This window comes from Lepidothrix coronata, unplaced genomic scaffold (assembly GCF_001604755.1).
Source record: "Lepidothrix coronata isolate B3197 unplaced genomic scaffold, Lepidothrix_coronata-1.0 Scaffold110, whole genome shotgun sequence".
NCBI classification, from domain to species: Eukaryota; Metazoa; Chordata; class Aves; order Passeriformes; family Pipridae; genus Lepidothrix; species Lepidothrix coronata.
The window spans coordinates 1,466,895-1,491,268 of record NW_016690290.1 but is presented as its reverse complement, the minus strand read 5'-3'; the positions used below and the strand labels follow the sequence as shown (position 1 = coordinate 1,491,268).

Sequence of the window (24,374 nt, the reverse complement as noted above, 5' to 3'; positions counted from 1 at the left end):
CCGCCCTGCTCCACGAGAACAAAATCTTCCCAGAGACAGAGGCAGAAATAGCCACATAGTGGCTTCATGCCTAAAACACCAGCAAAGCAGCTCAGCCTCTCATGACAGCTGCCCTGCACAGTGAAGAGACACCGATTTGTTCCTTCCTTCCATCCCAGAATCTGCCCCTTTGACTCCAGACAGAGATGAGCAAATATTTAATTAACACGTTTGACCTTTTATCAGCGCTCCATGCTGATGGCTTCCTGCACACCAGCTAGGTGTGCTTTCCTGCAGCCTGCTGCAAACCTGGAAACAGAACAGTGTTACAAGGTTTCTTCACATATCTTTGAACATTTTCCAAAACTCTGGATTTGAAAACTGAGAACATGAAAGTCATCTTCCATTATTATTTTAATAGCATTTAAGTTTGTATCTCTTATTCCTGTTGAGTTGTATAAAAGTAGAAAACAAGTGTTACCTAGAAAATCAAAAGTCAAAGGATTCAAGTCAAAACATTTTAATTCTTTTTCCCGTGTATGTTTAAAATTTTCCAGATTTCTTGTGGTAAGACAGGGTTAGAGTTGACTGAACATAAATGATGCCTCAAAATAGCTGAGAACAGAGAGCAGAGAGCATCCTGCTCCTTCTGGTTTAGCTGGCATTACCAGAGACCTCACAATGTCATTCTACCAGCCCTTATTTTCCTGATCATTGTTAAAATGCCAACAATTCTCATGTCAGTGAGTTATTTTCAGTTTACAGGATATGCAGGTGTATGGCCTGACCCTTTCCCTTCCCCTCACCTGGCCAGAGCAGGATGGTTCAGCGAGGATTCCTCATTCAATTAACACATCCATTATTTCAGTCTGAAGCTCAGTGTGACTCGGAGGTAATACAAAGCAGGAGAAACCTCACCTGCATAAGGGAACACTTGGTTATGTTCACAAGACATGCACTGTATGTCACTGAGACCTATTTTTAAAGTACAGCAGCACCAGTTATATTTGATAACTATAAACATTTTATTCTTATATAAAAATATAGGAACCAAATACTATACAGAAAAATATAAAGTTAAGTCGAGATCTTGTCAGTCCCATTTAAGACAAACAGGCTCACACTGTGCAAGCCCCAGACTTTCAAAAATAAAATTATCCTGGCAGTTGAAGTGGTGGCACATCCAGAGGCAGAGCTGTGCTGAGGAATAAGCTTCTAATACAGGGAATTTGTCTTGCAGCTTCCAACATCCTTGCAAGTTTGCTTTTGTTACACATAAAATGGAACCCAAGTCCTCCTTCATGGTCTGACCTGGAGATAAACGTTCTCCCACCCCTCAGAGTATTTACAGGAAGGTGCTAAGAGCCCACCCGGCCAGGACACATCCCCCAGGCTGCGACCCCACCCCATGGGCTCACATTGACACAAACCAGTGGCTGCAGCACCCTCACACAAACACAACTGGAACCTCTCTGTCACCAGCTGCAAGCTGGAAATGATGACTTAGGGAGGCAAAAGTCAGTGAAAGCAAGCTGATGAAATCCCTGAGCTTCTACCAGTTCCTCAAAACAGAAAAAAGCCAACTCCCCTCCCCCAGACAACAAAAGCAGCCAGCATTCTTTTCCAAGGTACTGGCTGCTTCAGTACATTCCTGTCTTTAAGGAAGGACACTGTGGACTGCAGCAGCCAACAGTGTAAGAATCATCTCCCTCCTCTTTACCTGTACTTCCCCAGTACTAATTTTATTTTCCACAACCAAACTGTCCAAGTTTGCTTGCAGATGAAGCAGGAACAAGAGGAGGGAATGGAGAAGGCAGAGAATTAAGGAATTACAGTGCAAATTATATGCTCATGGGAAAAAAAAACAAACACAAAAGAAAAAGGTTCTCTGTAGATTTTCCAAGCCTGTTCTCTCCATTGCCTCAAAATAGGGTTGGTCTTTGTCAGGGAATAAGTTCCAACTGACCCTAGACCTTCGACAGAAGGTGGGAGTGTGTTCCCCAAAGCAGTGAACTTGCTGTCACACTGTGTATCAGCAATGCCTGAGAGATGCAACATCACCACCTTTTCATCACCCACTAATCACAGCAGGACTCCACCAGAAAGTGCAGTGGGAGTCTCAGGTCTTCACGTTCCTCTTATATTATTCATTTGTAGCAGAGATTTGCAAGTCCCTGTGCTATATTCACAGTGGAAAAAAAGTGCAGCAACACATGTTGGAGACACTCCAGGAATTATTGCTCTGCTGAGGCAGCTTGTGGAGCCTGACTAAAGAAAATTGGCCAAAGAAGAAATAAGGGCAGGCCTAAAGAGGAAGACAGAGAAAGAAAGGAATTGCTCCAGGCACCAACACATCCTAGTTCCTGCCTACTGCCAGAAAGGTGCTGTAATGGATCCTGTCTCCTGTAAGCAGCAGAGCAGCAGTTGTGTAGGGTTGATCAGCAGCATATTTGGACAGTCTGTGGCAGGTGTTGGGACAGTTCACTGCCACCTGTAGATATTCACCACCTTCTCTGTCAGAGTAGCCAGGAGATGGGTTTGGTTCACTTCCAAGGGGCAGATATCCAGCACAGGCAGGTCAGCTGGCAGCTTCTGCAGCAAGGAACCACTTCCAGCATCCCAGAGCTGTGGGAGGGACAGACAAGGTCAAGGACTGAAGGATTCTCCCCTCCCATCCAGAAGAGATCTTCCTCTCTCCAGAAAAGACTTTCCTCAAATTACTTACAGGACCCTTTCTCTACTTCCACACCTTCCTTGGATGGTTTTTAACAGAATCACAGCATGATGCCACCACGACCACTCTCTCTGACCCCACTCATGAGCTCTCCTCCTCTTCCCTGTCATTTCTAAAGAGCCTGCATCCTTCCCTCACAGCACTTACCACATTAGCTACCCCACCAAGTCTGTTACACCACTTAGAGTGCCCAGTTGTGCCAGTGTGCCCAACCCCATTCCTCTGGGGGACAAGAGGGGCTCACTGCCTACACACTTTTCAATGGATGGGGACCAAGGCCTTGGCTAAGATCGAGTCCCATGCTATCAGGAAGTTACACCTGCTACAGAAGTACAACACACCAACCAGCACAGGGTAATGTCCATGACAAGACAATTCCCACCAAATCACACTGATGCTGTGACTGATGAGGCTTCTCTCCTATGAATTGCAATAAACCCCTCCAGCACACTGAAAGGAGCAAGAGATACCAGGGCAGAATTGGACGCCTCATCACCAGCACACACAAAGACGCTCCCGTCATCCTCCGGGCTCTGGAAAATGGCATTTTTGGTCAGCAACTTGCAGGTGGGCCCAGCACTGAAAGTCTGAACCGGGTTAGAAGAACACACCACATCTTCAGAGGCCTCTGTCAGTGGGCTGCAAGTCAGTTCCATCATCACACAACGCACACATGGGTTATTTTTACCTGTGTGGTAGAAATACAAAGGTAACCTTTGGAAAATGTACTCACAAATAGGCTTCAGCTGTAGGAATACAAGCAGCACCACCCTGCAGCTGCCTCCTTTCGCCCTCCCCTGGTTCTTATCTATGTGCAGATGCTCATTGCTGTGGTGGGGGCAGATGCTGCATTTCTGCTGTGCCCCCAAGCTGGTGCTGAGCTGAGCCCCAGCAGTGAGTGGCACTGAGAGCCCTGCAGAGCCCCCCGTACGTACCAGGCCTGTACGTGGCCAGGCAGTGCCGTGTGTTGATCTCTGTTTGGATATCGATGCAGCCCCCGGGCTCCAGGGGCAGGTGATGGGGCCGGTAGGAGTTGCCAGCTCTCTGTTCCCAAAAGCAGGCTCCTTCCAAGGTCCCAGCCAATATCCCGCCGTAGGGCAGCGACGCCGAGGCCATGCGGGGCAGGTAGGACAGCGACACCATGGGGCACCTGCAAGGGGGACAGGCAAGAGTCAGTGCTGCCAGCTGCAGCTCTGCTGGCATCCTGCTTGCTGCTGCAGAGCTCCAGCCTCTCCAACTGCACAGCAAAGAAAGGGCCTAAGCAGGCTCTGAGATGGTCCTTCAAGCAAGGAACCCCAGTGGCATGTCAAGTATAAACGGAATTCAACTTAACTACTGAGCCTTATGTTTCACAGAGCATTAGACAGCACACATCAGATGAGAGCAAATCACTGTTTCATTCCTGGAGTACAAGAGACAGAAGTAGCAGATATCACACCTTTGTGTGATTTGTCCTTTCCCATTAAATACTAAACCCAGCTCCAAAACAAATTCAATTCTCCTGCTTACGCTGCACCAGTGGGTCCATTTCTGACCCATGTGTGCCTTAAAAAGAGCACAAGTGCTTGGCACCTGTGTAAGTTACACATGATACATGTGCTAAATGTGAATTTTTGGACAAGAGGTTCACATAAACCAACTAAACCCACTGCAATTGCTGTGTGAAGCTGTGTTTAAGTTAATGCATATAAGTTGAGAGGAATGACAAATCCTTATGCCACACCTGGACTTCTGAGGGACCAGTTCTTGGACGTGAGAGTTGGTGTCCCTCAGATCATATATCATGATAGAGCCATTGACCAGTCCAGCGTAGACATAGTTTGTATCATCGAGACACCAGCAGCAGCTCCAGACAGGACGGCCAGCATTGTACGTCTGCACCACAGTGTTGGTTGCCAAGCTGCAGAAGAAAAGCAAAGTGTTGGCTGGTTGCACAGGCATCTACTGATGAGAAAAAAGCATAATTAAGGTAAGCAAATCTAGCTTTTTAAAGTCTTTAGACAGAAGCATCCCTCTTTAGACCGAATTCTCAATTAACTCCTTTACTCCAGATGTGAATCTGGAAAATCTAAACAGAATAATCCCTTGGATATTGTCAAGTGATTTATAATTCTTCCAGGCCAATGCTTCTTTTTTCAGATTGATCTTTGGAGACTGGGAGAGGAAATCTCACAGCAGGGTCTCAGCTGCCTTACTGGCAAGAGAAAGCTAAGTTACTTTTCTGGAAACAATTAGGAGAAGCGACTCTGGTGTGATCCCGTAACACCGTGTATTCCTGAGATCACAGGGCTCATCTCTTCAGATTACATCTCTCATTAATTACTTCCCCTTTTTTTACACAAGAGGAACAGTGCTTATGCCTCAAAAGAACCAATTTAAGCAAGAGTGAGACAGGGAGTGGGTAAAGGACAGTTCAGAGCACATTTATAGTGTTAATTCTTCCTTCCACAAATCGAGTTTCTAAAAAAGAGAGGAGCACATAGAGGGGCATAACCCAGAACAGCAGATGAAGCTGATATCAGATCAGGGATTTGCAAAGGGCAGCATTGTCAACATGGGTTTTGCACACTGAGAACAGCATGAGACAGAAGACAGCACGTATCAAAGTAACTCTGGATATCCTTTACAACACAGGGGCTTCTCCCTGGGGAAGGTGATTACACTCAGGACTCCAGAGAAACAAGTAATTGCTCTCAGGTGAGTATAAGGGGAAAAACTACAAGGACAAAACCGAGCTGGGGAGAGTTGATATCAGAGAAGTGATTGGGTTAAAACAACAAGACCAAAAAAAACCCAAACAAACTCACAGTGCTATTTTAAACAATTGCAAGCCAGAGCAGGAGACATAAAGACATCTTGGATAATTCTTTTTCATAGGATGACTATGAAATCAGTAACTAGAGAAGAAAGATAACCAAAGGAATAATATTCTTTCAGAGACTGAAAAAAGTACAAAGATGCTGCTGAAGCAAGCACCTAACTCCAAGACATCCTGGGATCAAGCACAAAAGCAAGAGGATCACAAGCTCAGATGCAGCCAACCAGGCAGTGAGAGGCAGATGTGGGAGTCAAGTGTCTGAGCAGACACTGCAATGAGGAGCCACTCTCCAGATTAAACCATGAAGAGTACCAACGTAATCAGTTGGAAATGTGACACATTGACTTCAGCATCGGAGGCAGCTTTGTTTACTTTTAACTAGTCTAGCAAACATTTCAACATGGTCACAGGAAAGCAACATTCTGTACATTTTTGCTGTGGGATTAAGTTCTCTTCATTGCTTCACTAGTGAGAAAGAATTGGGACTAATCAGTCAAACAACAGACACCTATCCTGCCCAACCTGACACGGACAGACAGATTGCAAAGATGTTAATTTAACTCAATAAGAATCAATCAGCCAATGAAGCTTTGAAGCAGTGTAAGATTAAGATTGAAGAGCAGCAGAGTAGCAAGAAAACACACTCATAGGCTGTAAATTCTAACAGGACTGGACACATTTTTGTCTCACTCTCTGCATAATTAGTCTCCAACATGCTGGTTTAAGTCTCTGCTAGCTCTAGAGAGCCTCTAGCACATGCTGTTTATGAGTTTCATATCCCAGATGAATTCCATGCTCTACAAGAAGTTTAAAATCTGAGAAGCCAACATCAGGCTGTGCAAAGAAGAACAGAGCACAAGCTAAATACCTCTTGTTTCTGCTTTATGCTGTACAAGTTCCTACACTTCACATTTCCCTGCAGTAACAGAGAGCCATGTGGACAGTAAATTTCATGTCTATACATTATGCTACATTTATTCTCTCCACAGAATCCATGGCCAATCCATGCTAAATTCCTTGTTTTCCACCGAGTTCTCCACAGGAAAACTACTACAGAGAGGGAGCTCCATAACACCTCCACCTAAAAGATGCAAAACCGTCAATAAGTCCTTCCCTCTGTCAGCTCCCACATGCAGGAAGAATACCCAGACCTGCTCTCATCTTTGCAGCATCTTTCAGAAAGCAGACTAGCAAGTGCTGCAAGACATTTCTAGCAAGACAGAACAAAATCCAATGCAGCCAAAGCCCGTGGGGACAGGGCTCACCTGGTGAGTTTGAGAGTTCCGTCCAGAGCAGCCGAGAGCAGCAAACCATCCGCTCGAGTGCCGAAAGCCAGGCCCCGGATCTGCTTGCTGTGGATGGGGACGTACTGACTGCTCTTCAGGTTGGCCAAGCTCATCATCTTAACACCACAACCTGCCACAGAAGAAGGACAAAGCAGGTCATGGTGAAGCAGCACACACAGGACTGGCTGTTCTGTGCCAGAACTGCAGCGTCCGTGCTGTCTGAAGCCTGTGGTGGGATGAACACGTAGAAGTTATTTGCTGTTCTGGATAAGAATAAAATCATTCTTTAATTCAAATGGTAACAAGGCTAAATCCTTAAGGACCCCAGCCACCAAGAGCAAATTCAGTATCAGTGTTACAATTCCTGTTACAAGGCCTGCTGCTCTTTAGCCAGCTTCTTCAAAGACACTCTTGCCCAGATAAAACCACACAGAGCAGGATTACATGGCTATTTAAGAGAACAAGTGTCACAGCAAAGAATGGTTACAGGTGAACTTAACCTGCACGCTACAAGAGTCACCACAAAGCCTCCATTCATTCATTCCTTGGCCTCGAATGCCAGAAAAATAAGACCAGTTGAATGCAGAAAACCACTTTGTTCTGCCTGGATAAGGCACATTAACCTCAAACCCATTAACCAAATAAAGTAAGTTTCATCATTCAGAAAGCATTTTGCAAATAAACACTCTCAGACTCCTAATGCCACATCTATTGCCCTGAAAAAGCAACTGGCGCTGGTCCAGATGTCAGGTCACTGGCCCCTGGACATAACAGTGAGACAAAACCAGTGCTGCCCATGACTTCTTGGCTTCCTATTTCCTCTTTAGAAAACAGTGCTCCTAGCATTCATATTAAAAGGGTTTTGCTTTTGGGTTTTTGTGGGGGGTTTTCTGTCGTTGTTGTTTTTTGGGGTTTTTTTAAGAGTATTGAGAAATCAGCTGCATGTGGATCAATCCACCTACAGTTTGGGGAGCAGTGTTTCTCATTTAACCACTGGAAGCTTCTCTGCTTCTTTCAGAAGACCCACCTTTGCACAGAATATCAGATACATGTTTTGCCTTCTTGTGGATATGGCACTCCAGCAGGAGAGCCAGAGACCCTCTGCTAGGATTCTGCCATAGAAGTGCCAGGGGAAAGGAGCTTCTTTGCTAGGCAGAAGCTACTAATGCAGGGGCAGATGAATTAGGGGGAGTGTTATGAGTGTACTCAGTTTACAAGGCACGTGCAAAGGTCAAGCAGAGAAGGGGGGAGCAGGGAGCAACAAAAAAAGACATTTAACTTTCACTTATGAACCTCCAAATCTTAACTTGCTTAATTACCAGGAATGAAAGTAGACTGTGGAGAAGGCTGTGACACCACAAGGCAGCTCATGGAGTCACAGTATGCCATCACTCGGCAGTTCCCAGCCTGAGACACCAAGAGAACCTTTTCCAGGTGGTACTTGCGCTGGCTCTGGCTGGAGGGGAGGCTCCCTGGGAGGCAGGGGCGGGAGCTGCCGGGTTGCTGCGAAGTGCTCACGTTGTGCTGGGCCACCAGAGCCTTCAGCTCCTGCGAAGACAAAACCCCGAGAGCTTTAATGCGTCACCAGCGACCTAACCTGCCGTGCTACCTGCTCCAGAGGCTCCAAGTGTACTTGTTCTCAGACAAAGGGGGGGAAATGTGGTCCCATTTCCACGCTGTTCCTGAAGGGCTGCATTTCTAAGCCCGTGGCCTGTGACAGTGAGTAACAGAAGCACTCAAATGCTACGCAAGTCTTGGCAGAATGTACTCAAAGTCTGTTATTGTATGTATTACACCCTGTGAAAGAGAGGACTCTTGGGCAACACATAAAAGCCGGTACCAATTACCAGATCAATGCTGTCTAGAAGAGAATGAACTGCCAAGTATTATGTGCTGCTAAACCACAAGAGAAAGTCAATTAAAACCATTTTCCAGAATTTCCAGAATACCCCATAAAAAAATAAAAGCCCGAGTTTCAACATAAAGGACATTGCAGGAAACAAGTCAGTCTATTTAATGACGATGATCCTGTTCTTGTAAACCCTGGGCAGCAAATTCCAGGAACGACACAACTCTCAAGAGCTCCAGTCCTGTTTTCCACCACCTCCTCCCCACTTCTTCCTCCACCTCAACTGATGAATGCTCAAGGATGCTCAGCAAAGGCATGGCCAAGAACAGCTTCCATGCGCAGCTGAATTCCCTTTTCCACAGAGATCATCAGGGGTGAGGTGGGAATTCAGGTAGTGGCACTGACATATTGTGAGTCACCTACAAGTGTACCCTCCCCAAAAGCATTTTGACCATCTTTTATCCAAGGTCAAAACCAGATGGTAGAGAACCCCAGGGACATTTAGGACAGAGGGTATATATAAAGAAAATTGCTACTTGCTTTCTGTTGTCTGAGCAATGCAGATTAGGCTTCAAACACTATGTAATCTTTAAACAATTAAGGGCCACAAGAGTGATATTATGAATATATCAGTAATTGCAAGTCAGCCTCAATACTGAACCAGCCACCACTGCTTAACTCATATTGAAGCAGAGGCAGCAGTTTTCAAAGAGGCAAGATCAAAGATCAAGCTCTACATTAATAGTTATCAAGACCTATAGCTTTTGGAAACTGCTCAAGAGGAGAGCAATTCTGACACCTTACAGACATCTGATCTGCTTTGCATCAAGCACATTGCAAATTCCTCAAGGGAACATAAAAATTAAAAACAAAATAAAAATTGAAGCTGAAGTCTTGAGATGATCCCATTGGAGTGAGCAAGACAAAACACCCTGAGCAAGGAAGAGGGGGTGTGGGGGTTGCCAGGATGCTTAAGATGGGAGCTACAGCTTCAGGCTTAGAGTAAGCACTCAGTGAAAACACAGGTAACTTAGAAGAAAGTTACTTTTAATCAAAAATTTAATAAACTCATTATTTCTAAAAGGGTGATGGAGGCAATCACCACTGAGGATCAGAAGAGATTAAAATTATTTGTTCCTCTGGGGACCTTACGAAACTCTCCTTGTCACCTGCACTCAACATTCAACTTTTACACAAGTTATTAAAAAGGAAACCAGGCAATTAAAATCACAAAGACTATTAGTACAATGTTTACATTTAAACACAATGGACAAACCCAGCAGAATCAGGAAGTCTGACTGGAAGCCCATTACCAAGGTGATTAAAAATGCTGCACTCCAGACAAATTCCACTAATTGTGCTCAAAAGAACTTCTGTTGGTAACTTAAAGCTACACCTTCCTTTAGATGCTTTGCAGAGTTTTCCTGATGCCTGGTGTTAACTAAGGGCCTTGAGGGCAGACTCCACTCTCTGCACATGCTATGACTGTCTCTAAATTTCAGCTTGCCCTTGCAGTGATGAATGAACAGTCACACAGGTGGGGAAACAAAAGGCTGTACAGCAGAAGTCTTCCTGAGGAGCGTGCATGAGAAGTAGAAGCAGGAGTGCACAATGAATAGGAAAGGAAACCCACCAGCTGCAATAAATTCAGAACAGTTTTGAGTATTAGGTTACAGCCTTAATAGCTGATATGAAGCTTTAAAGACAAAGGCAGGCATCAGATGTCACTCTGGCTGTCTCCCACAGACCTCTCAGAGAGGCCACACCTGCCACCTCGGCTGCACAGCCCCAGTCCTGCACCTAAGAGAGAGAAACACAGGGCAGGACAACCTCCAGCTGTGGTGCAGCACTGCAGCCATCCCACCTTCCACCTTCCTTTGGGGCTCAGGTTCAGATTCAGGCTAAGGGACGTGGAGCATTTTTACCTGGCTTAACTACAAGCAACAGCAATGAAGTATCAGCTTTTACTACCCCAGACATCAACTGGAGATGAACACAAAGATCAAAGAGATGAACAAAAACACTAGCCTAATTTCTTTTCTAGAGGTATTAGATACACAAGTTTTTATTGATATTTTGCCATCCATTTTTTTTGGATGCTCTGAAAATCCTATTTTAAAAATGCTTTTCCATTACATTGAGCAATATAAACTAATCTCTGCAAGGCTCACAATTACATTTGCTTTCTTCTCCACAGCTGCCTGCAGTCTCCTGTTGTTCCCCTGCTAGTCCTCCCTTTCCTGCTCCATATCCAAACAGAGCTACTGCTTCTCACTTGCAGAAATGAATCTCCTATCCCAGCTGATCAGTGGTATTAATGCCAGAAGCCAGAGATGGTTTGCTGATCATTAGCTAACTTTTACTGGAAACGTTGGCAGATTCAGGAGGAGTCCTGCAGTAGCTCACATCCGGTTCCCAAGTTCTTTCTGCTGCCAAAGGAAAAACTTTAGGTAAAAGTAAGGTGTCAGTAGCACTGTTTCCAAAAGGCAAGCCTGAACCTGCCACACAGGATGCAGAACACAGCTCAGCACAGCCCACACTCCAGGTTTACATATGGAAACACTGCTGAGGGCTTTCTTCCAGAGCTTTAGTTAGCTACCTCCCCTCAACTTCCTTTCCTCATATATTCTCATATAGCTAAAGACTTAAAAACCATCCATGTCCTAGTGTCAATCACGTTACATGCCTCAATAACAAAGCACAGTGGACAAGACAGGTTAATGGACAAGAGCAGTGAAAAACACACAAACCTAAGAAAAGGTCACAACTAGAGCCATGACTGCTGCTGGGGCACAGCTCAAGAGCACTGGCAAGAAAAAAGGGTTCACGATGGCTTTTGAGGGGAGTCCACACCCTGAGCAACCCAACCCTACACTGGAATCACCCCACTAGAGTTGGGACAGAAACCTCCAGGGGTCCCTCCTAACCTAAATGCTTCTGTGCAAGTAGTTTCTTTACTACATGACTTCTCATAAAACAAGGAATTCATTAGGCACATGCTTAAAATATCACTGAACAACTTAAAGACTTATTCCAGACTTCCTGCTGATTTTTCTTTTTGCTCCCCAGCAAATTGTTTTACTTTCAGTTTACTCATAGTATAAACAAGCACCTTAAAAATTGCTTCCAGCATTTGCATTAACCACTACAGGACAGTGATGAATGCAGTATAAATACTGAAACAGAGCTTATAGAACACAGGGTACTTAATCTTTATAACATGTGACTTCAACTGAGTTAGACTGGATACTCTATCATTTAACACCAAATGAATTGCAGGAGAACATTATGGACCTGCACTTCTATCTTATTTGCATTTTTCTTAAGCCAAAGCTTGAAGTGGACCAATTTTCTTATTAGTGCTGATGAGCATACAGCTCCATGCAGGAATTTAGGTGATTTATAAAGCCTTGTCTTACATCAGGCAGGAAAACATCAGCAAAGAGGACGGTGTTTAATGTACAGATATGAACAGCCAAGGCTACAAAGAAATCCATGAGTAAAGAAAAGCATAATATTAAGTGAGTTACTAGACAGTGAGAGAATAGATATCATCTATTCATATAACTAAAGGTAGCAAACTGGCAATGAAACAGGCTCATGGAAAACTCAGCACTGGTGGAACACGCCAGCTAATTCCCACTTGGAAGCACCAGTAGAGTCCACAACTTATAGGAATCCTGCAAAAGCAGCTGGGATGGGTTACAAAGTACCTCAGTATTGCACAAGCCAGAAAGGAAGCAGTTTAGCAACTGGTCATTATTGTTAGTAATTTGCATTCTAAGAGGGCAGAGGTGCCTTTCAGCAGCTGCTCAGCCCGTGCATACAGCCTCCCCTACTGACAGGCCAGCTCCCAGGGTACCACAAGGTGCTGAACTAGAATGTTGACTGACCTTCAAAAAAAAAAAAATTAGGTGTTTTTTTGTTTTGTTTTCTCTTGATTTTGCAAATGCACACCTCTTGACAAACTGCTTCTCAAAAAATTATTCTTGAGAATAATTACTGATAATAGGTCCTATTACAGGTTTACTGTAGAGATTTTTCAAAGCTTCTTTTGATGCAACTACAAGAAAGATGAGGAGAATAAGTCTGGTTCTCCATTACCAGGCCTTTCCAGGCACCACAAAACCTGAAGAGGATCCTGAAACATCAGCAGCCAAACAACTCTACTGCTAGGCTGCAGCTTCAATTAAGTCTTAAATGCACAAAAAATAAGTCAGTGTTATGTAGCACATACCTCAATATGCCAACCTGAGATATTCACCAGCCTGGGATGATTCACCAGCTGAGTTTACTAAATCTTTCTGCTCATTAAAACTGGAAGCCTGTGTCTTCTCCTCCAAGGGAACGTGCAAAAACAGGTTGAAGCGAGAGGGAATCCTTTGTGTATAAATATCCTGAGACTCACCTGAACTTGCCTGCGGAGTTTGCTGCATTCATCCGTCAAAACCTGGAGCTGGAGACGGCTCTGTGCAGATTCCAGCTCCGCCTGTCTCCGCAACATCTTCTCCTTTTCTAAAGAGCTGGAGGAAGAAGAGAAAAGCAACCCTTAGGACTAGGTATTATCCAGGATGCTCCTTTGGGCTGTCAACACCTGTCCTCTGACTTCATCCCAACACAGGTCCTGTTCAGGCAAATCCACAAGTGACAGAAAACCTGGTACCACACTCATCCAGCACCCTCACCTCGAGATGTGCAGTTATGCAATTGCTCTGAATGACTCACTCAAGTATTGTTCCATAGGAACAACAGGCTTTCTCCTCACCATCTTCAAAAGTACTCATTTAGTAGAGAAGGGTGAAAGAGAAATAAGGTTTTCTTTCCCCTAAGAAACACTTCAGCAAATCCTATGTCATCAATGTCCACGTAATACACTGTGTCAGTAATAACAGAAGTCAAAACACAGCAAGATTTTCAAGCTTGTCTCTACTATCAGTAACTAATCTTGTACTTCAAGAAAATATAACTGTAACAGAAACAGAATGATACAGAGAAATTCTCTGTGAATACCCATTTATAAATAAGCCACACTTACTACCTCACCTTGAGCCTAAAAGTGCATACACACCATTTAGCAGCAGCAGTTTTGCTAACTTACTTGAACTCCTTTTTCATACAGGCTTATATGAAGGGATAGTTAAAGAGGAGGAAGAAACACCAGTACTCCTTAAAAATAGCTGTACATTTAGACTATAATGTTGACCACTGCATTCTGCACTTTAAAAGCTGCAATATTCCAGTTATTTCAGTAGTTCATCTGCAGGGAGCTGTAGCTTGCCTAAGTATTTTCCAAATGCACAGACCTAGCCTTGCATGCTCACAAAGCACAGAATTCTGTCATTTCCATATGGCTTTTTCATGTGATATTTTTCCTGCAGAAGAAACAGCTGAAATGCTGTATTTAAGCATCACAAACACATTCTTTACACAAGTACCCAGGGCCTGAAGGCTGGTGGTTTTTACTGAATGTGAAGAACAAACCCCATGATCTTATACCTAATTCAAGGCTACATGCAAACAATACTGATGCATGCACACACATCCCTGCTCCAGTCATGGCTGTGTGCCACCAAGCAGCCACTGCCAGCAGCTCCATGACCCACAGGCAGTCACTGCTGTCTGCCTCACAACAAAAACAGGAGGCAGAGGAGGGGCAGGGCACGGGGGAAGGGCTGCAGTGAGATTGAGACACAAGCAGCAGTCAGACGACTGGCTCTCCAGGAGAGATAGAATGTAAACACCCAAATGCCTTCTGTGCTTTTGAAAAAAATCTTAACATGTTGTTTATTTTGCAGTGTCAATCCAGTAAAAGCAGCGTGACCCTTCTAAAGGTACAGTTGAAACACCATCAGGCAGTGTCAATCTGGACAGAAGAGAGATTTCTGCCTTCATGACCCTTACTCCTCAATCATTTCTGCTCAATAATTACCAGGATACTGAGGTTTCCGTTGAAAGACTGCCTTGAAATAACAGTGGTATAGTTACAGACACATGAAGAAACCTCAATTAAATTCTATTCACCACAAGATTCAGAAGAACTCTGATATCTGCAGCCTTTAATTTCAGAACAGTATCTGTCACAACATCTTACTGAAAAAAAATTCATCCCCTGCTTTTTCTTTTTTCAATGCAAAGTCTACATTTAAGTTGGAAGGGGAAGTAGAGTCATAGTTATGCTTGCTGACCTTTTGTAAGTAAAGCTACATGAAGAATTTGACAAAGCAAGATGGGAAGTGATTCATATGAGCGACTACTCTGTTTAATGTGTGCAGAAAAGATGGCAGAAAAGGTCAGCTATCCACCCCTTGCATTCCCAACTATGCCTCGCTCTTCCCACCTAATGATGAATTAGCAATATACAGCTTTTTGGCATCAACTCTGCATGTCCTCCCATGATAACATTTCAGGATACAGCCCAAGATAGCTTTTGCTGTTTCAGGGCCACAAAATGCAAACTTGAGAATTCTGTTCCAAAAGAAAATTAAGACAGGTGCAACACAGCAAGGCCTTGGTTTTTTTTTTTTTAAGCCAGCCATACTCCTGATAAACCTCGAGGGAATGCACAAATTGCTTTAGAAGACAACAGAGGAAATTAAAGCATGAAGTAGAAGCCAGAGTGCAGGTTCCAGTACCTTCTCATGCGCTCCTGCTCGCTGGTGTCCAGCGCCTTCAGAGTGCGGGCGTACAGGACCACGATGTCCGAGCGCTTGGCTTTCTTGTTGCACTGAAATAAAAGACAAGCTCAGGTCACCTACAAGAACTTAACTATCCAAACTGTGCATCCCTAGCAAAATTTTTGGAAAATCCTTATAGCTTTGAAGGGAGGGGGTGTCTACTGGATGATGAATCCACAAACATTTACACGGCGTGTTTGCAAGACACTCGCCCAGACAGACACCAGAGCTCTAGTCGGGGCTACAACAATAGTTTAGGTCACATATCCTGTTGCACCTTTAATAATCCATCTCCTTGCTTCCCATTAAATTTATTCTGCTAACACACCAGCAATGCAGCATCGTCAGGTAAGTTCCTGGGATGAAATAAAACAAAATCAAACAAAGACAGGGGAAGAAAAAACATCTAAACCAAAACACCAGCCCAATCCCTGGTTTGAAAACACCAAGACGGGCTGTTTGTCCAACAGACAAGGATTTAGGAACCCCTGAGCACACTCCCAACTCTGTTATTTCTGTACTAATCAAACCCTACAGGCACAAATACATAAAAGCATTCCAGTGTGAGCATGAAACACTGACATCCCACTGATTTCAGTAACACATGGGGAGTCAGATATTTCAATTATTTTGTGCATCTAGCTGCAATGATTTAATACTTTAGATTCACCTTAAAAAGAAGGGATAATAATACTCCCCTCTCAAGTCAGGAACTGCAGATGCCATAATTTCCTCCAAGCTTACTGTTTCACAAATACACTTTGTTGATCGGAAAAGAGGCGGTGAATACTTAGATCAAGTAACCTCTGCTGAACATTAAATTACTATGTGTGCTTCAAATGCAGACTCCTCTATTATTTAGTAGCACGAAGATATCACAGGCAATAGTTTCAGATCAGACAACCCCCCTCCCTTCGTAAAGAGCTGCCTTGCAGAGCAGTAAGTGGCTAGGACAGTTTTCCTGGCAGCCAGCAGCTGTCACTGGCAGGATCAGGAATGCTGCAATTTCACAGTAACTTGCACTCAAGCCACTTAGTATACAGAGCACCATGCACAGCAACTCTGGGCTATTCAACCAGAGAACGCCCAGTCACAAAGGACAGCGACTGAAAACGAGGGGAAGGGGATTTTGCTGCAAGGTTCTCTCCAGAGTAAGTTCTCCCAGGAATTTTTTAGTAATTATATCACTGGAAGAGAAAGAGGGAGCAAGCACCCCTTGTGAGCTGTTAGGGTTCAAGAAGAAAAGCAGTCACAAATTTCCAAAGACTAAAGATGTCATGCAGGTCTCTGAGAGTACTCTCTGGGCCTGGAGTGGGGAAAGAAAAGCTTACACAGAATTGACAGGGATAAGAAAAATCAGCTTTGGGCCTTCACTATGGCAACAGTGATTCTTTAGGTTTAATCACAACGCACGTCAGTAGGAAGTTTCTTGTTGAGAGAAGGGAATCCTGCACAAAGTCAAGCGAGAATACAGAAGCTCTCAAAATGACAAAGCCAAAGAAATCCTGGGCTTTCAGCCACCAAGTCGGAAAAAGGCAGAATTGAATCCTATTTACAAGGTACTCATTGACCTATTTTTTGTCAACATTCCTTTCTGGAGAAAGCACGTCACAGACAGAGAAGTGCAGACCTCATCGAAAGAGATTAGTGTTAACCATGGAAAGCAAGCTGAAAAGAGCACCTTCAAAAGTTGATTTACCACTTGCAAGTGGACATTAAAGGATGCAACTTAGTTCTCAGTTCACTTTCTGCAAGTTTCCTAAACAACCTGGTCCTCCTAAAGGCTGCAAAAGCAGATCAGTTCAAAACAGAAGATTAACCAACTGAAAACTAGACTTTAAAGTCCCTTCCAACCCCAACCATTCTGTGGTTCTAAAACAGTTCTCAGACAGATTTCTTGTCCAATAACATATTCTCTAATGTGAGTTAATTGCTTCTAAGAATCTGCTACTTCCACTCCAGGTGGTCCTCTCCAGGTCTTTAGTGGGGTGTTATGAAACTATTTACAGGTTTAGCACTTGCAGTCTCAAACTTCTGCATCTCCTACTCACAAATGCTCTACTTCGGGGAGAAAACCCAAGTCATAACTCATCCTTTAAAGCAGTGCTGGTTGTTCCTGGCCTAGTAACATCAAAATAATGGTGGGTTTTGTTATTTCTGACAGCAGCTTCACACAGCAAGCAGCTGTACCAGTTAAGGGTGAGTGCTCCTGCAGCATAATGTACCCAACAGCAAGTGCTTTCCAGTGCACATTAATGCCCATTTTACCTGAGGGCACTTCCCTGCCTGCCCCCTGAGCCACCTCTCAATGCAGGTGTAGCCAAAGAGGTGCCCACAGCGCAGTGCTGACAGACGGTGCTCCCCGGCGTTGGTCCACTGCTCAAAGCAGATGGCGCAGGCGTCTCCTTCCTCCTCGTCCAGCCGTGCTGCAGGAACTGAGGGCTCCACTTCCTTCAGAGGAGTTCTCTAGGATTAAAAATTAAAAAAAACCAACACAACTGTTTTAGAAAGTGCAGCATTTATCATATATCATCTGTCTCCAAAAGCATTTAGTTCACCTTACCTGCTTTTGCTGGACTTCAGCCTCTTCATCTTCCTGACTTCCATGTTCTGCTTGAGACAAAGCTTGAGGCAGCTCTGCTTGGGCCTGACTGGAAGCTAAAGAGAGCATTGCTTAAATGAACTGATACCTTATGGGAGAAAAGGACTTCTCCTGCTTTGATGTGAAAGCACTGGGGCATGGGTTAAGCAGTGCAACAACAGCACAGGTTACATACAAAGTTTGACATCAGTGCCCTGGACACTGTCTGTGTGCAAGCCCTTCTACACATCAACAGTAGTGCTAAAGAACTTTATATTTTCTTTTACAAAAAGCAAGAGAATTTCAGTGAAAAAGGAGAGGTCTTCAAAGGACAGCAATTGCTATTAGAATTTTCTGATCTGCATGAAACAGAGCTGGTCCATAGTCAGCCTCATTTAAGGTTATATCCCTGCATCATTACGCCCTGAGAAAGACAGACACCAATATGCAGAAGTTGCTTTGCCAAGGGATCTAAGCATGCATATTTCATGTGCGAAGAAAGTATTTCCTGCATGCTGGCTGTCCGTTCACTCTGACTTAAGCAGTTTTCCAGCTGGTAATTGTCTGAACTACCAATTCTGCTGGGCTGTGTGTTTTTGTGCTGGGCTCTGTCAGCCTGGCTGTTGAGGCACGGGTGCACAAAACTGTGTGGATCACCACCACAAACATACTGGAAAGGGAGCAGAAATCACTGCCTCCCCTCTAGCTCCTGATCAAACAAGAGTTATTAATCACATTTAGTAATCAAGGCAGATATTTTCAACGCAGTGGAGGTATCCCCTAACCCTGGCTAATGTCAATAAAGTTTTCAGCCTCTGCAGTTCTGGGCTGTAAGAGAAGCCAGTGGCTTATATAAGCAACAAGGGAATTCCAGAAAATCCAACAGAGAGCATATGCTCACACAATATTGTACAGCACTTAACAGCTTGAGCTCCTGTCACATGTAAGACTAGCCCAGAATGGATCTGTTCAGAATACACCTCATAGATGTACCCTTACAAAAAAGGTAACAAGGTGGGCTGGCCAATTAAAACCAAAAGTGAAGGCAGAGAGTGAATCATAAGGACATTTCTTAGAGACTGAAGTAAAAAAAAAAATAACCTTGCTCTTGTATTCTCTGGGTATCAGTAACCTTGATTAACAAGTAAACTATTTGTCACTTACATAAACTGTGCATGTTCACCACAAACAATGTCACTGAAGTGTGTGGCAGGCTGTGAACATGAGTTTGGATAAAGAATTGTGAGCCAGAAAAAGATGAAGAAAGAAAAAGACGAAAAAACCAAACCACACCTCCATCTCCTCAGCTAAGTGTCACAAGAAGTTACAGGAATGCAAAAGAAAACTCTAAACCAGAGCAGACTAAAATCTCAAATAATTAAATACTGGATCAGACCCTTCTCTGAAAGCACTGCTGATCTCCAAACTGCAACCTGATGTCTTCAATAATGCTCCTTGATAATATATAACAGCGGGAACATGGCAAGCAATAATCTCCAAATTTGAAGTTATAAATAATCCTGGAAATGTCCAGAATAAGTAGCAGCCTGAAGACAGCAAAAAAGATTGTATCTAACACTACAGTAGCAATCACCCACTGCTGCTGCTGTTGCTCTTGGGAACTGCTTGCCAGAAAGCTGTGTGGCAGCAACCTGCTTCTGTCAGCTCTGGGCACGGTGATCTCTGAGCACCGTCTGCTGTGCAGCTCCAAAGGATTTCCCCGCTGAGTTTTCAAACAGCAAGAAGAGTGTCTGAAATCAGTCTCTACACGGCTCAAATACAGCACAAACCTCCTGAGGTCGCTGCTGGAGGTGTCTCCTGGGCTGGAGCCTCCACTGCCTCCTCCTCCTCCTCAGCAGAAGAGCTGCTGTCAGAGTCACTCCCTTGTGCTGTTTCGTCTGGGCTCTGCTCCTGGTTGTCCCTCGCGAGGCGCGAGGGCTCCGGGCGTGGAACGGGTCCTGCAGCTGGCTCTTGGGTCCTGCTGAGTTGAAAGTAATGGTCCAATGCTACCCTGAGCCCAGAAAAGCAAGAAACAAAAGCCACAGTTATTTTCAGGTAATTTTAGGTGAGCTAAAGGCTCATTATGTTTCTCCATGATTGTTTGCAGTAAAGTTCCCAGGCTTTGACTGCAGCAGGAACACATCACAGTTATCAAGTCAGACCTTCTCTGGTAGGGGGGAATCTCGTGCAATAGCCCATTTTGTGAACAACCAGCAGGATCAGCGACAATTCATTTTGCTCAGCTCAAAGAAAATCTGCTTCTCGTTACAATGATATTGCCTTCTTTTTGGGGGGGGTTGGAGAGGAGAAAAGCAAAGTAAATATCTTTCAGCCTGAAGAACTCATAATCACTCTCTCCAACCCCAACTCAGTCCTGATTCCTGCAGCCATTGGTGCAAGGCTTGTATCAGAGTCACATTCCATTGACTACTTTGTGCTTAGTCTTTCTACCTTCCCTCTTCTTTTCTACTGGAACTTCATGCCTGGATAGAAACACCCTCTCTACTCCCCCCATCAGTTCAGCTATCATCTCAATTATCCTTCAGATTCAAAGAGTTTTTTGGGTTGCCTTATAGCCCTGAGAACTACAGTGACCTTCACGTGCAATCCCAGGGCAAACATACAGTTCTGTTTAATTAACTGGGAAGAGAGGAGCTCTTGGTCTCACTGAATTTAAAGGCAATGCTTCAGTTAATTATAATTTCACCCTTGGCATTTACAAAAGCTACAAAGATGAGACAAAAACCAAACAAACCAAAAATTGGGATTTTTTTCTAGCTGCAGAGCATCCCCAATCACCTTTTTAATCCATTGCGAATGGTATTAAACACAGAATATTTTTTCTTTGTCTGAAAAAACACAAGGATGACGTGGAAAACAAAACCAACAAAAACAACCCTACAGAAAAATATCAGTTTATATGTTTGTCAAAGTTTCTGCAGCAATTGTCACCAGAAAATGTAATCAGGCAGTCCCCAAATCAAAGGTGAAATGCAAATCAGAGCTCCACTGAGCTAAGTGCTGGCTGGAACTGCTGAGAGTCAGCACTGCTGCAGGAAGCACTGGCAGGAATCTGGCTGTGCAGGGGGAACGATGCAAGCAGAAGCTCTGCAAGGAAAATTAAAAGTGTAGAAGGGCTCAGGAGTTAACACCACCACAGCCAATGTATGAAACAGGGGGATTCACTTAACAAAAGTGAAGACCCTGCCAGAAGAGACCAGAAGTCACTGTGCTACTACTGAGCTTAAAAGGCAGGTGAGGTGCCCTGAATTTGGCCACAGACACACACTGGGCTGGGCTCTGTGAGCCAGGAAGCAAGGCAGTTTTGAACTGGGGCTGGACTTGATCAGAGTGCAGTTTGGACCCAGTTTCATCTCTGCTGTACCTGGCACTGACTGTCCTTTGGGAACCACCGACTCTCTGCTGCCTGCGAGCTCTCCTCGCCTGCCGGAGAGCTGCTGTGAGCTGAGGCACCGCCAAGGGCTGATTCGGATCCAGAGTCCCTTGGAGCCTCTGCAGCCCCCCGAGGGCAGGACTCAGTGGCGGGTCAGGCTCTGCAGCTGCTTCCCTTGTTGTACCAGGGTTTGGTGTGACAACAGCGTCGTCAGCAGGAAGAACTGCAGCGCTGCCTCCTCCGTCACCGAGCACGGGAGCGTGGGATGACAGCCCTGCATGGCCAGAGGGCTCCATGGGAAGCGTCCTGAGGTTCTCCACTGGGTAACCAGCCACTATTTGGAGATCAACTTCCATCTCTTCTTGAGCCATTTCTGCAAAGAGTTGAAGAGAACTAGTATTTATTTGCAAGTGTGGACCCTACTTCTAACCTGCTGGTAGCAAGAACCAGGTGCAGCAGTCAGTGACTACAAAAGCCTTTAGAATTCAGAGCAGAGAGAAAATTTGTCCTTTTGCAGCAGAACAAAACCACCACAAGTCAATACACGTACGTGAGCTGGCATAGCAGGCAGCACCTTCCCAGAGTCCTGGGCTCCAAGTTTGTGCCTCAACAGCACCTAACACCAAAGGCACACTGCAAAATCAACTTAAATAAGCATCTGGATGAATATGGAAAGTTAAGGTTTTCTTGCTGGCATAATTTACTTGCCAGTAAATTCATGTGGATCTTGGAGAAGAGAATTTGGAAATATTTGAGATACTCTCCCTGGTGAGCATCACAAGCACTGGCAGACACAGCCAGAAACAAGCTCTACGATGCAGTCCTGTGCTGCACTGCCCAGGAGGTGGCTTCACTGTCAAGGTTCTCTGAATAAAATTCCATTATAGTAACAGATCAGCTCACTGAGCAGCCCTTCAGGCATTCACCAACACCAGGCAAACCCAGAAAGGGCATCACAGCAGAACCCATGACTGTCAATGAGACATTACAGGTACCAAGTTACCCACAGCACCAGCATTTGTGGATCCACATTCAGCCCAAGGCCAGATAAACATGAAAGTTGCAGTAGAACTGTACCTATGTTATTAAGGATGTCTGTCCTGCTAACATCTTTGGGATATGGATTTTAGATTGCCTCCTAAACAGGAGTACTACCTTAGGTTTTGAAGAAAAACAGAGGAGACACAGGCTGTGCATTATTAATTCTTATGCTGCTGTCAGGCACCAGATCAGAGCCCTCTGGTCACATTGTTCCATGCAGAGCCTGTGATGACCCACCCTTAAGGGGAAGGAAGTCTTACAATACAAAAAAGTTCAAGATTATTTCATTAACTGAACAAACAGATGCACCAAAAGCCCACAGAAGTCCTTTATTGGAAGAGGTGTGTGGATTAAATTCTGGAGGCTTCTGAAGGTAATTCGCATCCTCCAAAAGTCCTTAAGCCATCATAAACCTGGAAGGCTTTGGGGATTGCAGACCTTTAGCATTATTTAGGAGCCAATAGCACACACCAAAACTTACCCATCTAGGCACTGTGCTCTGCTGAGCAAAGGCTGCTTTTAGTACAAAAATAGCTAGAAAATTTATACAGGAATTACTAGAGGGGGACATACTAGTGCTCAAATATTTTTATAGACCTTTGAAGAAATTCTAACTTATGAGTCATTTCATAATTCTCATCCTAATTACCAATTCAGCCTAAGATAGGCCAAAAATAGATGTTAAATGCCACCTCCTACCAGAAAAGCTGCATGGCCAAGATATGATAATATTCTATGGTCAAGTACTGCATTTCTAGCACTGTGCTCATGTTTGTGATAGAATTGCCACCTACAAGCATAAAACCCCCTTTATTTTCACCATGCATAGTTTCATGGAATGGGGTTGGAAAGGACCTTAAAGTCCCAACCCTGCCCCTGCCATGGGCAGGGACACCTTCCACCAGACCAGGCTGTTCAAGGCCTCATCCAGCCTGGCCTGGAACACTTCCAGGGCTGGGACATCCACAACCTCCCTGGGCAGCCAGTGTCTTTGTTAACCGTGAGACTTAAAACACAACGATAATACCAGAAACTTTTCACCATTTAATCTCGGAATTTTCCAGAAAGGAGCCAAGGCCAGTGCTTCCCCCAGCCTGCCGGGCAGTCCCGGGGAGAGCCCGCACAAGGGGGGTCTCCACAAACAGGCGTTCCTGGGCCCAGAGGAGACAATTTCCCCGCGGTTACAAAGCTTGGGAAGCGACGCCACTGGCAGGCCCACCGCTCGCACCCGAGGGCTGAGGGCTGAAGCAGCAGCTTCCCCTCGCGGAGGGCACCCGGGCCCCGCTCCGCACCTCCCGCACGGATCACCCGCACCTGCTTCAGCACAGGCAACCAAAATCCACCCCAGACACCTCCCAGATGAACCACACGCTCCACAAGCGGGGTTTTACCGCAGGCTTTTCACAGGGCTCGCGCAGTGCAGCGACGAACCGGTCACACGAAGGGCGCGGGACGTTCCCCCTCCCGCAGCCGCAGGCAGCCCGGGGGGAACGAGCCCGGGGGGAAGCGTGCTGTGCCGGGGGAAACGAGCCATGCTGTGGGCACCGGCTCGGGGGGAACAAGGCATGCCAGTGAAGCGGGACAGGGACTAGAACCGGGACTAGGACCCGGATTAGGGGACCGGCCCCCCTCGCTCACCTGCCGCCGGGCCGGGCCCCACCGCCCGCTCGAGCGCCGCGCCGCACCGCCCCCCTCGCCCTATTGGCTGCCCGCGACCTCCGCGCCAGCTTCTATTGGGTGAGCCCGACCTAGTCCCGCCTTCTCATTGGCCAGGCGGTCTGTCCGTCTGTCTAACGGGACGGGCGGTGACGGGGACGAGCGGTGCGGAGGAAGAGCCTGCTCTGATTGGTCAGAGAGCCGAGGGAGGGCCCGGCTGATTGGGCAACGAGGGGCCTGACGGCCATAGGAGGCGGGGCAAGGGCCGTGGAGTGAGTTTTCATTGGCGGAGCCGCCGCGGGGCGAAAAGAGCGGGAATACGAGTTCATTCAAAAAGGGGGGAGGCGGGCGGGGCGTTGCCA

The 24,374-nt window shown here is 45.4% G+C and overlaps 1 protein-coding gene across 4 annotated transcripts; it reads right to left on the bottom strand.

Moving 5' to 3' along the window:
* Positions 1-188: 188 nt before the first annotated feature.
* RFWD3 (ring finger and WD repeat domain 3) lies at positions 189-24,042 on the bottom strand. 4 transcript variants are annotated; one of them, XR_001876323.1, is made up of 15 exons: positions 23,995-24,042; positions 21,307-21,688; positions 19,712-19,932; positions 17,904-17,998; positions 17,609-17,806; positions 15,299-15,390; positions 13,075-13,189; positions 8,137-8,365; positions 6,797-6,947; positions 4,437-4,613; positions 3,649-3,863; positions 3,184-3,401; positions 2,488-2,604; positions 786-897; positions 189-288 (listed from the first exon to the last, which is right to left on the bottom strand). XR_001876323.1 is itself a non-coding variant. In XM_017824401.1 (14 exons), the coding sequence occupies exons 2-14, from the start codon at positions 21,684-21,686 to the stop codon at positions 856-858; spliced, it is 2,250 nt and encodes a 749-aa protein (XP_017679890.1). In that variant the 5' UTR covers positions 21,687-21,688; positions 23,995-24,042; the 3' UTR covers positions 359-855. The 4 variants fall into 4 exon arrangements, 3 of the variants coding, with proteins under 3 accessions (XP_017679890.1, XP_017679891.1, XP_017679892.1); XM_017824401.1 differs by lacking the exon at positions 189-288 and having other exon boundaries at positions 359-897; XM_017824402.1 differs by lacking the exons at positions 189-288; positions 23,995-24,042 and adding an exon at positions 23,671-23,984 and having other exon boundaries at positions 359-897.
* Positions 24,043-24,374: the final 332 nt, after the last annotated feature.

Excerpts from the sequence above, each read along its gene's own strand:
- RFWD3 (XM_017824401.1), bottom strand. The coding sequence starts at position 21,686 with ATGGCTCAAGAAGAGATGGAAGTTGATCTCCAAATAGTGGCTGGTTAC. Across the intron at positions 17,999-19,711 it reads TCCAGCAGCGACCTCAGGAG|CTTCCAGTCAGGCCCAAGCA; the intron begins GTTTGTGCTGTA and ends TGCTCTCTTTAG. Across the intron at positions 6,948-8,136 it reads ACAGTCTACTTTCATTCCTG|GTTGTGGTGTTAAGATGATG; the intron begins GTAATTAAGCAA and ends CTTCTGTGGCAG.